Genomic DNA, 12,952 nt, shown 5'->3' with positions numbered 1-12,952 from the left:
GGTGGGCGAGTCTGGCATCACAAGGAAACTGTTCCAATCTGTACACCGGGTATTGGCTGGGGTGATAAGTGTGTTTGAGGTAATGGGGAGATTTGCACCTCGCAGGCAAGTTACACTCTCACACTCAGACAGATCACACTGCTGTTCCACATCTCCCACCCACCACCATTGCCTTATAACCTCTCTCTACCCCCACCCCCCCCATTGGCTGAGGTACCTGCTGGCAAGGGCAGTCCCCCAGCCTGTTGCATCAACTTGTTCAACAGCAACACACAAAACACTGGAGGAACGCAGCAGCTATGGAGAGGAATGAAGAGTTGACATTTCAGACAGGCGCTCCACCCAGTCCTGATGAAGGATCTCAACCCAAAACATCAGCTGTTTACTCCCTTCCATCGATGCTCCCTGACTTACTGAGTTCCTCCAGTGAACGGTGTGTGTTCCTTCAAGACTATTTGCATCTGCAGGATCTGGTTATAAATGCATAGCACCTTCCACATCCCTTTTGGAAAATCCCACAAGCTCTTTACAAACAAATCAAATTTGGCCATTGTAGGGATAGTAGCCAATCAGTGCACAGGTGGAAGTGTGGTAATGACCAATCAGTTTTAGTGGTTTGGAGCGAGAAATGTTTGAGCAGAATCCCGTTCAGAGTAATGTCCATAGGATCTTTTCTCTGTACCTGAATTTGGGAGATTGGGTGCTGGTTTCGAGGTGGTACCCTGGTGCTATAGTGCTCTTTCTAGAGAGGTGCTGAAACCCACAACCTTCTGCTCAGGAGATGAGAGTGGTAAGTACCAAGGTCACTGCTACAGGATAAATGGAAATGACTGGGAGAGACAATGAACGCAGACAGCAAGTGTGCCTTTTGTCCTCCTTGGGGGAAAGAGTTTCATGGTCGTCCACCTCCACACTTCCAGGACCTGCCTGCCTCAACACTCCCCACTAGCCAGCGATAACGAGTACTCTTGACACAGCCTCCAAGTGTGTTCCCCCCCCCCCCCCAATCTCCGATGCTCCTCCCCTGTGGACAAAACATCAGACAACATGGTTTTCAATTGGTTACCTTTTACACACAGGCAAGGGTTTCCAACCTGGAGTCCATGGATCCCTTGCTTAATGGTATTGGTCCATGGCATAAAAAAGGTTGGGAACCCCTGCGTACAGATGATTCTGATGCTTTCACCCACCTCTATCACCTCAGAAAGCCTGGGCCTAGCCCATATACATAATAACACAAAAAATGTATTTTTTTAAATACAACAGTAAAATACTATATGAAATACAGATTTATACACTTTTAAGGATCTGTTTAAAGTTGCAATTGTTCCCAGACTATACACAGAATACTAGGCAATCTGTAGAACGAGGTTTGATAAGACAGTAATATTTAGACAGGCAGCTCCCCCTTTTTCAAACCTTGCCATCAAGCCCCAATCTTCTGCGTTTTGTTTAAGAGTACAGGCTTAGTGTGCTATGAGGATTCAACTAACCAACCCTCACCCTACAACCAATGCTACTGATCCTCTCCCTTGCACCAATTGGTTCGTTGTAGATAATTCTCCCTCCCTCAAGAGGATGGTGGTAAACAGGACCCTGGGTTCTTGCTCTCCAGCTGATAATTGGTGTAAGAGCTTTGATCCATGGGCTTCTTGGCTGCAAAGGGCCATTTCATGCTGGCCACCCTAGGTCGATGCTTGCCAGTCAGTGGTTCTGAATCAGTCTATCGCCCGAGTTGAAACTGCAAGCCACCCCTGGCATCGCGTAGTTTTGCAACCTGTACCCGAAAACCTGGCTCCAAGCCTCCAACACACAAATGGTCAGAACGCAAGATGGGATCAACATGGAAGAAGTGATCTCAGGGACTGGTGTTCCCCACCAATTTTCTGGCTGAGGCACTTATATTGATTACAGGGTGCAAAATGGTAGACAGAACTATCTGCTCCGGTGTTGGGCCGGGCCAGAATAAAAGGGGACAAGGTTAAACTGAGTGCCAGGCTGCCCAGGATGATATGGGGAGTGTAGCCTTCACACAGAGCTGGGAAGGAATCAGATATCATTTCCACTCCTCCCACGAGCTTTCTTCAGGCTCACTGAATATTTCAAAATGGTGAGTTTCACCGGCTAAACAGATTGAGGGAAGTGAATGGAGCCAAAGTTAACGTCACCTATGGTCTAACAGATTGAGGGGACAGGACAAAGGACTGAAGACCCCGCTATTTTACGCAACAGGTGTCATTGAGTAGCCACACCATCCCACATTGCACATCAGCTCCAACTGCCAACAGTTCCGGTTGGCCCTGGCGAAGAGTTCTCAACCTTTCGCTCTCAAATCCTTGGGAGGAGGGATTAGAGAATACCATCCAGGGCGCCCCCCCCCCCCACTCTCAACTCCCACGCAAAGGACCACCATCCCAGAGGCAACTTGGTGCCAGACGTACCAGACTCTTCCAGCCCGCCTGGGTAATGGGTTCCCCGGACCCCGTAACCTCCTCTCTGTTGGAGAGGGGCTGTGCTGAGTGAGCAAAGGGTCTGTATCCTTTCCTCAGACCCAAAACCCAAGGACCTGTTCCAGTTGTTACCCGACTCCTTGTTACCATTCCAGCCAATGTCCTCAGCTTGGAGGGGGTCAGGGTCGATCGGCAGTGGGGGCAGAAGCTCCTCCTCCAACCCTTGCCCGCGCCCAAATGATTGCATGTGTTCTTAAGGAGCAGTAATAACCCAACCTGCCTCTGGGAAACCCCCCAGGCATTCTGTACCCTCCCCACAAACACACACACTCAATCCCATGTGAAGGGGTGTATGTCTGTGTAATACCTGCAGGCTTATGCTCGAGAGGAATGGGGTCTGTCCGATCTCCAGAGGGAAGGTAGATGAACAGAAAGCAAGGTGATCTTTGGGGGGGGGGGGGGTTTACTCTCAGAGCAGCCACAAAACAGGAATAAATAAATATATATTTTGTTCATTGTGATATACATTGCCCACCACCCGCCAGGAAACTGGAAATCTGTCCACCCTCCTCCGGATGTCAGAGATTTGTAAAGTGCGACTCAAACACAAGGAGATCACAGCATGTCCTGACTACTTCAGACACACTGAGGGCTCACGTGTGTTGGAGTGTCCTCCTGCTTTCATCAAGAGTTGCCCAGTAAAATGTGTATCTGCCCCCCCCCCCCCAGTGCGAGGACCTCATGTACACCGCCCTCACCGCGGACGCGCTTAGTAGCCCTGCGACTGGTATCCGTCTGAGCTGGTGCTGTAGGGGGCCGTCGGCAGCGGCTGCTGGTAGGACCCAGGGGGTTCCATCTCGTCGCCGGAGACGTACGGTGCGTAAGGGACGGAGGCATCCTGGCTTGGATCGGTGTAGTCCTGGGAGAAGAGGGCGGAGTCGGCGCCGAGACGGTACCGCTGGTACCCCAGGAATGCCTGGCCGGCCTGTTCAACGGGGGGGGGGGGGGGGGGGGGGTGGTGAAAGGGCAGAGAAAGGGAGTGGAGACATACAGACAGTGTGTCAGAGACACGAGAAAATGAGAGAGGGACACAGTGAGAGAGAGAGAGACACACACAGTGACAGAGACAGTGGGGGAGAGATGGAGACAAAGAAAACGGGAGGCAGGCAGAGGCATAGAGAGAGGAAGGGTGGATGGCAGAGGAGGACAGAGGGGGAGGGAGAAGAGTGAGACAGAGATGAGGTGCAGGAAAGAGAAGAGCAAGCGAAGAGAGAGAGGACACTGCTGTTAGTGTTGTTAATATGTTAAGACTGTTAAAATACAAATGAGAGTTAGGCCAGAGCACGTAGTTCACACATTAAGACAGCCTGATTACATGCAGTAGTAAATCCTTCTGTGTTTGTAGGTAGGATCACACAAAGGCACTGGAAGGTTATTATAGAACCTGGCAAGGGCTTGTCTGGTAACTGCATTAGGGTGATTAAGCTAGCAAAAAACACTGGTGCCTGCTCAAACCAGATTCAGAACACAGGGACATGGAGCCTGTAGCCCACTGTCTTCTAAATTGGCTGTCAGTGCACGTAAAGTCACTGGCTCATTAAATTCTCACCGTGCTCTCAAATCTCAGTCAGGTCTCGCTCCATCCCCGTCTCTCCTTCTACCCTGGATTTATCATCCTCCAATCTCAGCCTCTCAATCAAGACCCAAATTCATTTCCACCCCTCCCCTTCCCCCAACTGGCATCTGTGCCTCAGTTGCCTGAGACCCTCAGGAATGAAAGGGGTAAGGGAGAGGGATGTGAATTGATTCTGTAGCCTGTTCTAACACTTGCTCACTGGACATGGAAGTCCACAGAGGTGCCGGCATCGAGTGCTCATCCCCAGAGGCCTCTGATCTGAGGAGGCAGTGAAGAGTCAACCTTGGCACGGGTAGGGAGGGCAGATTCCCACCTCCTGCCACTGGGATGCGAGGCGCCATCTTTAGGTTCCGTTGGTTGTTAATGCAAATGGCACCTTTCGATGTGATGTGATAAATAAGTTAATCTGAATTCAATAATGCGGCAGCCAATTTGTGCTAAGCAAGTTCCCTCTCACACAAAGTGACTAAGGATAACTATCTTTTAGTTTTCTTCCTAGAGAATAAGTATTGACACCATAATTCGGAAGCCTAGTCTGCATTTTTCTTTAAAATGGCCTTGTGGGATCTTTTCTATACACTGAAGGGAACCACCAAACACCCTCCTCATCTGGGAACTGCGCAGGGATGGGCCTTGAACTCACAACTCCTGACTGAGAGGGAAGTGAGGGCTGGGGATGAGGGTGAGGTGGGGGGGGGGGCAGAAGGAAGATAATGAAACAGGTCCATGCCCCCCCAGAATAAGGCAGGAGCTGGAGATGGGGGTGGGGTGGGGTTGAGAGGGTGGGGGTACAGCTGGCCTATCAAGAAGGTGGTATCTATTATTAAGGACATTCACCTGTCCAGGACTTGCCCTCTTCTTAGCACCATCGGAGGTGGGGGAGTAGGGAGTCCGACGACCTCCACTCAACATTTCAGAAACAGCTTCTTCCCTTCCACCATCAGATCCAAGAAAACTATCCCATTACTCGTTTGTTTTCTGCTTTTGCAATTTATAGTCATTTCAGCACAAACTACAAATTTCACATCACTTAATTCAATGATAAGAAGCCTGATTTTTTCATCCAGAGAGTAGCAGTGACAAATACTGTCTGCCACCACCTATGTTGGTAGGGGAATACTTTGGCGTTGCACAAGGTTAGAGTTTCTAGCTCACTTGCTGTTAGACCCCTGAACTTCAGACAGCGAGAGAAAAGTGGGGGGTGGGGGAGGGGGTTGACAGACAGAGCGCAGGGGTAGAGGGGAGAGAAGTTAAACAAGCACAGGGTTTTGCTGCGGTGGGAACAGTTTGTTGTATTCCTCTGTGAAGGTGACGTCCTTTAAACGTTCCATCGCAAGGAGCACCAGGTAACCCTGCAACGGGAAGGCGTATGAGCTGGGTAAAACAGTCAGCTTAGCACTGACAATGGCAGCCGAGTGCCAGTACACCAGCATTGAGTGTTTGCTGCTTCCTCCCACCACAAACAGGCATGAGCTTTAAACCTTCTATCCGTGACTCCCTTGGCTTACGTCTCCTGTGACAAAGTGCGGGAGGGCACACGAGCATACAGCAGAACAGGCCCTTCAGCCCACAATGTCTGTGCCAGCCATGACGCCAAATTAAACCAAATCTTCATTCTTGGCAGTTTTCTTGCAAATGTCTCCCCACCATGCCGGGAGGCATCGCCAGTGCGCTATTGATCGCGGTGTAGCCTTTATATCTCTTTGATCAGCTGACGGGACCTCATTTTGGAAATTCAATTGTGATGCAGGGAGGAGATCTTGTCATTGATCGGTTGAGTGGCGAACTTTGTGCACCTTGAGCCGATGCAGGCAAAACTCCTGACCACAAGCACAAAGTTCACCACAAGGCCAATCAGCTGATCGAAAAGCATATAAAGGCCAAGCATCTGGAGGACCCACCACAATCAACAGTGCACCGACAATGTCTCCTCGCAAGCTGACGAAAGTAAATTGCCAAGACTGGAGAACAACTCAACCCAACCATCAGCCACCTAAGTGACGCATCTTCTGAATTAAACCAAATTCCTTCTGCCTGCACATGATCCTTATCCCCCCATTCCCCGTGTATTTATGTCTATCTTACAGCTCCTTCAATGCTCCTTCTGTACCTGCACCCACCACTCCCCATAGCAGCCTGTTCCTGGCTCCTGTCACTCCCTGGTTCAAAAAACACGCCCCATATATCTCCTTTAAACTTTTGCCCTCACTTTAAATGAAAGTTCAGCATTGGCATTGCTACTCCAAGAAAAAGTTTTGGGCAAAATTAGAGCACATGGTATTGGGGGTAGGGTACTCACATGGATAGAAAATTGGTCGGCAGACAGGAAACAAAGAGTAGGGATTAACAGGTCCTTTTCAGAATGGCAGGCAGTGACTACTGGGGTACCGCAAGGCTCGGCGCTGGGACCGCAGCTATTTACAATATACATTAATGATTTAGATGAAGGGATTAAAAGTAACATTAGCAAATTTGCAGATGACACAAAGCTGGGTGGCAGTGTGAAATATGAGGAGGATGTTATGAGAATGCAGGGTGACTTGGGACAGGTTGGGTGAGTGGGCAGATGCATGGCAGATGCAGCTTAATGTGGATAAATGTGAGATTATCCACTTTGGTGACAAGAACAGGAAGGCAGATTACTATCTGAATGGTGCCAAGTTAGGAAAAGGGGAAGTACAACAAGATCTAGGTGTCCTTGTTCATCAGTCACTGAAAGCAAGCATGCAGGTACAGCAGGCAGTGAAGAAAGCCTAAGGCATGTTGGCCTTCATAACAAGGGGAGTTGAGTATAGGAGCAAAGAGGTCCTTCTGCAGTTGTACAGGGCCCTGTTAAGACCACACCTGGAGTATTGTGTTCAGTTTTGGTCTCCAAATTTGAGGAAGGACATTCTTGCTATTGAGGGAGTGCAGCGTAGGTTCACGAGGTTGATTCCCGGGATGGCGGGACTGTCATATGTTGAAAGGTTGCAGTGACTGGGCTTGTATACACTGGAATTTAGAAGGATGAGAGGGGATCTGATTGAAACATATAAGATAATTAAGGGATTGGACACACTAGAGGCAGGAAACATGTTCCTGATGTTGGAGGAGTCCAGAACCAGAGGCCACAGTCTAAGAACATAGGGTAGGCCATTTAGAACAGAGTTGAGGAGAAACTTTCTCACCCAGAGAGTTGTGGATCTATGGAATGCTCTGCCTCAGAAGGCAGTGGAGGCCAATTCTCTGGATGCTTTCAAGAAAGAGTTAGATAGAGCTCTTAAAGATAGCGGAGTGAAGGGATATGGAGAGAAGGCAGGAACAGGGTACTGATTGTGGATAAACAGCCATGATCACATTGAATGGCAGTGCAGGCTCGAAGGGCTTACTCCTGCACCTATTGTCTATTGATTGTGTACTGATTGTTGGCCCTATTGGGCCAACACGGCATCAACACTGGACTTCAAGGCAGATAGTCCTGAGTTCAAATCTCAGCTGGGTCCCAACCCAGGTAGCAGCAGTATCTGCACAGAAGAAAGGCCTGGCAATCTACTCCCGTATCTTGCCATGAAAACACTATGGACCCTACGGTCCATGGAGTCACAAAGAGTCTGACTTGACTTAACGACTGAACAACAACAAACCTATCTGTACCTTATTATTTCTAGAGTCACGGAAAACTACAGCACAGAAACGGGCCCATCAAGTCTTTGCTGAACCATTAATCTGCCTGGTCCCATCAACCTGCACCGAGACCACAGCCCTCCATACCCCTCCTGTCCACGCATCTATCCAAACTTCTCTTAAATAGTGACACCGACCCCATATCCACCATATGTGCTGTCAGTTCATTCCACACTCTCACCACCATGACAGTGAAGTTCCCCTTCATGTTCCTCTTTCATCCTTAACCCATGACCTCTGGTTCTAGTCTCACCCAACCTCAGCGGAAAAAGCCTGCTTGCATTTACCCTATACCTTTAATCTCATTTGCATCTTTCCTGTAGGTAGGCAACCAGAACTGCACACAATACTCCAAATTAGACCTCACATTCTGCCTGATACAATTTAAACACAACATCCCACTCCTGTGCTCAACACATTGATATGTGAAGGTCAATGTGCCAGAAGCTTTCTTTATGACCCTATCTACATGTGGCACCACTTTCAAGGAATTATGGATCAGTGTTCCCAGATCCCTTTGTTCTACAGCACTCCTCATAGCTCGTCCATTTTTCAGCCCATTTTTCCATCTGATCCAGATCCTGCTGCAAGCTTTGATATCCTTGCTCGTTGTCCACTACAACCCCAATCTTGGTGTCATCTGCAAATTTGCAGATCTGGTTAACCACATTATCATCCAGATCATCGATAACGAAGTCAAACAACAATGGACTCAACACCGATCCCTGTGACACACCACTAATCACAGGCCTCCAGTCAGAGAGGCAGCCATTGGCTTCTCCCACAAAGCCAATGTCTAATCCAATTTACTACCTCATCATGAATGCCAGCGACTGAACCTTCTTGACCAACCTCCCATGCAGAACCTTGATAAAGACCTTGCTAAAGTCCAAATAGACAATATCCACTGCCCTGCCTTCATCAACTTTCCTGGTAATTTCCTTGAAAAGCTCTTACAATTGGTTAGATGTAACTTACCACGCACAAAGCCATGCTGACCATCTCTAATCATCTATACAACCATCCATGTCTATCCAAATACTTATATATCTGGTCCCTTAGAATATCTTCATACACCTTTCCCAATACTGATGTCAGACTCACTGGCCTATAATTTCCTGCCTTGTTCCTACAGCCTTACTTAAACAACGGAAGAACATTAGCTAACCTCAGTATCTCTGCTAAGGCCTTATAATTTTGACAGTAGCCTCCCACAGGATCTGAGGGAACACCTTGTCCACCCTAATTTGCCTCAAGACTGCCTAGTCCCATCAACTTGCATTTGGACCATAGCCTTTCATTCTCATCCCATCCATGTATCTACCCAAACTTCTCAGTAATCTATATTGGGTCCATAATCTCATTGCTGCATTGCCTCACGTCTACAGAGTGAGGCAATCTCCTGAGTAAACACGGATGCAAAAACATCCATTTAAGATCTCTCTTGGCTCCATGCATAGATTAGCATTCTGGTATTCTAGAAGACCAATTTTGTCCTTGCTATCGTTTTGCTCTTAATTTATCTGTAGCATCCCTTAGGATTCTCCTTCACCTTGTCTGCTAGAGCAACCTCATATCTTCTTTTAACCCTCTTGACTTCCTTCTTCAGTGTTCTCTTGCATTTCTTATACTCAAGTACCTCATTGTTCCTACCTGACCATAAACGCTCTGAACCTCATTCTTCTTAACCAGGGCCTCAGTATCTGTTGAAAACTAAGGTTCCCTAAACCTGGTATCCTTGCCTTTTGTTATGACAGGAACATACTAACTTTGTATCCTCAAAACTTCACTTTTGAAGTCCTCACCAATTACCTTTACATTACACCTATGCCAGAAAACAACCTATTCCGATCCACACTTGCCAGATCCTTTCTGATATTATCTAAATTGGCCTTTCTCCAATTTAGAATATCAACCCGAGTACCATAATTACCTTGAAACTAATGGCATTAAGATCATTAGACACAAACTTCTGTCACATGCCCTGTCTCATTCCCTAATATGAGATCTGGTATTCCACTCCCTCTAGTTGGGACTTCTGTGCAATGATTAGGGAAACTTTCCTGAACACATTTGACAAACTCTATCCCACCCAACCCTTTTACAGTAGGGGAGTCCCAGTTACCTATTACAAAAATCACCTGTCACAACCTTAGGTTTCTTGCAACAGTCTGCAATTGTTCTATAAATTTGTTCCTCTAAATTCTGTTGGGTGGTCTATAATCTAATCCTATTAACGTGGTCGTACCTGTTTTATTCCTTCAGTTCTACCGATAAAGCCCCACTAGACGAGCTCTCCAGCCTGTCCGGACTGAGCTTTGCCGTGACATTTTCCCGACTAGTAATGCCAGCCCTCCACTTTTAATCTCTCCCACTCTATCATGTCTAAAACAACAGAATCCTGGAACATTAAGCTGCCAGACCGACCCTTCCTGCAACCAAGTCTGACTAATGGCTACAGTGTCATAATTCCACGTGCTGATCCATGCCGCGCGTTCATCTGCCTTCCCTACAATACTCCTGGAATTGAAACATATGCAGCTCAGAGCATTATTCCCACTGCACTCAACCTTTCGTTTCCTGACCTTGTATACAGACTCAACAACATCTTTCTCCACAACCATTCCACTATCTGTTCTGACATTCTGGTTCTCAACCTCCTTCAACTCCAGTTCTCTAGTTTTAACCACCACCCCCTCAACCTCCAATTCGCCAGATAAAACAACCCAAGTTTAGTATCAGAGAAGAGGGCAGCACAATTCTGTGCTGAAGCAGCTAAAAAGCAAATCAATAGCACCCAAACACTAATCCCTCCTACCTGCACCACGTCTGTATCCTTCCATCCACGTGCCTATCTAAAATCTCCTAAAAGCCTCTAATGTGCTTGCCTCTACCACAATTCCACACAGCGCATTCCAGGGATCTGCCACTCTCTGAGTAAAAAAACTTGCCCCCTCACATCCCCTTTGAACCTACCCCTCTCAGAATGTATGCCCTCTAGTATTAGACAGTTCAACTCTGGGAAACAGATACCCTCTGTCCACTCTATCTATGCCTCTCATAATCTTATAAAACCTCTGTCAGATCTCCCCTCAGCCTCCGACAGAGAAAACAACCCAATCTCTCATGATAGCACAGGCCCTCTAAACCAGTCAGCATCCTGGTAAACCTCTTCTGCACCCTCTCCAAAGCCTCAGAATGTTTCCTATGAGAACTGTACACAATACTGCAGACGTGGCCTAACCAGAGTTTTATAAAGTTGCAACTTTTGAACTCAGTGCCTTATTAATAAAGCTCTCTTGCGACCTCTCCAAAGGACTCCACATCCTCCTGTGGTGGGGGCGACCAGAAATACAGTGCAGCCTAACCAGTGAGTTTTGTACAACTGCAACATGACTTCCTTCCCCCTATACTCAATGACGCGGCCAGTGGGGGCAAGAAAGCCATTCTCCTTCTTGACCACCTTATCTAATTGGGGGGGGGGGGGGGGCTCTGGACCTGGACCACCAGATGCCTCTGACTGCCTTCTATTGTCTGGCCTGTGGAAGCAGTTGGAATATTTAACAAGGGGACAGTACAGCTCATCCCAATTGCGCCCTTCTCAGGCATCCCAGAATTTTCCCCATTTCCCAGTGCTCATCAGGGAGCGGTAAGCCAGATGGGCTCCCCTCCCTGTGTTACTCAGACCTGTGAGGATGACTCTCACTTCATACAATTTGCCGTGCGAAGTAGAAATCCCTGAATTATGACGGGGGCAGCAGAGCGGCACTGCTGGTAGAGCCACTATCTTGCAGCGCCACTTGAACTGGGTTCGACCCTGACGTCGGGCGCTGTCTCTGTGGCATTGGCATGATTTCCCTTTCAGCTGCTTCCCCAAGATTCATAGGCAGTTAGGTTAATCGGCCACTGTGCCCCTAATGTAGACAACTCGTAGATTCTTGAGGGGTAGGGAGCTAATGAGATTGTGGGCAGAATAAAATTGGGGTTGAATAATGTACTAGCATAAATGGGTAGTTGATGATCAGCATGGATTCAATGGACCAAAGGGCCTATTTCCATATTACATCTGTCAATGAATCTCATAAACAGGCTTTATAAAGAGGGTATTGGTAACGTCCGGAACAAAGTGAAGCTCTCTCTACACTGTCCCATCAAACACTCCCAGAGCAGGGATAAGCCAAGTTCAATACCGATATATCTCCAATACTATCCTACCAAACATTCTCTAGACAGGTAGGGCACAGTTTAGGTACAGAGTAAAGTTCCTTATGCACTTTACCCATCAAAAACTCCCTAGGCCAGATACAAGACCAGGATATATTGGAGCAGAATTATATAATTCTGTCTATTGGGTCTAATCTGCCATTCCATCATGGCTGATTTAATATCCCTCTCAACCACATTCTCCTGCCTTCTCTCTATAACCTTTGATGCTCTGACTAATCAAGAACCTATCGACTTCCACTGGGTTGGCATCCACGGCTGTCTGTGGCAATGAATTCCACAGATTCACTACCCTCTGGCTAAAGAAATTTTCTCTCATCTCTGTTCTAAAGGGACATCATTTTAATCTGTGGCTGTGCCCTCTGGTCCTGGAACTCCCCACTATAGGAAATACTCTCTACACGTCCATGAGGCCTTTAAGTATTCGCTAGATTTCAATGCCCATGTCATCGGGTATAGGACCTGGGACAGCTGTAATTACAGCACACGGCAAAACTAACTCTACAAAGTATTTCACGTGCTCATCACTGAGACACCATCCTATTGCCCTGTCCATTGAGACGATGAAGGATAGATTCCACAAGGCTCAAATGTCACTCCTGCCCAATATGCTGGAACACTTTATGATACACAGGACCAGGGCTTGAGAATTCCCTGTTTTATCAGGACCTGCAGCCTCGTTTAAAATAAGAGATTAGAGATTGTGGCCAAGTTGGATGTTTTGCCACCATGCTTCGGGGGGGGGGAAGAGAAGGGACGCCATCTCACTCCACAGGCTTTGTTAACTGTCAGCCACTGGTCTACCAGTGTTGGATACTCACCCAGGTGAAGATTGAGAAGAAGGAGAAGGTGATGGCAGCACGGGCAGCGTCTGCCCCCTCCTTCAGTGGGTTGTCTTCAGCCAGATTCGTGGCCTGCCACTGGTTTGTGAGGAAACAGAAACTCACAAACCACAAGAAGGACCAGCAGGCTACAGCAG

The 12,952-nt window shown here is 47.7% G+C and overlaps 1 protein-coding gene across 2 annotated transcripts in view; it reads right to left on the bottom strand.

The window, feature by feature from the left end:
- Positions 1 to 2,889: 2,889 nt before the first annotated feature.
- Positions 2,890 to 12,952, bottom strand: part of LOC132382963 (synaptogyrin-1-like) — a 45,988-nt gene continuing 35,925 nt past the window's right edge. Inside the window, exons 3-4 of one of the 2 annotated variants that reach the window (XM_059953579.1) lie at positions 12,795 to 12,943; positions 2,890 to 3,435 (exon numbers count right to left, since the gene is read on the bottom strand). In XM_059953579.1, coding sequence (XP_059809562.1) covers positions 3,220 to 3,435; positions 12,795 to 12,943 — 365 coding nt within the window. In that variant the 3' untranslated portion in view covers positions 2,890 to 3,219. The other variant, XM_059953580.1, reaches the window with a different exon arrangement.

This window comes from Hypanus sabinus, chromosome 29 (assembly GCF_030144855.1).
Source record: "Hypanus sabinus isolate sHypSab1 chromosome 29, sHypSab1.hap1, whole genome shotgun sequence".
Taxonomy (NCBI): Eukaryota; Metazoa; Chordata; class Chondrichthyes; order Myliobatiformes; family Dasyatidae; genus Hypanus; species Hypanus sabinus.
Note: the sequence above shows the minus strand (reverse complement) of the source record. Positions and strands in the feature narration are given on the sequence as shown.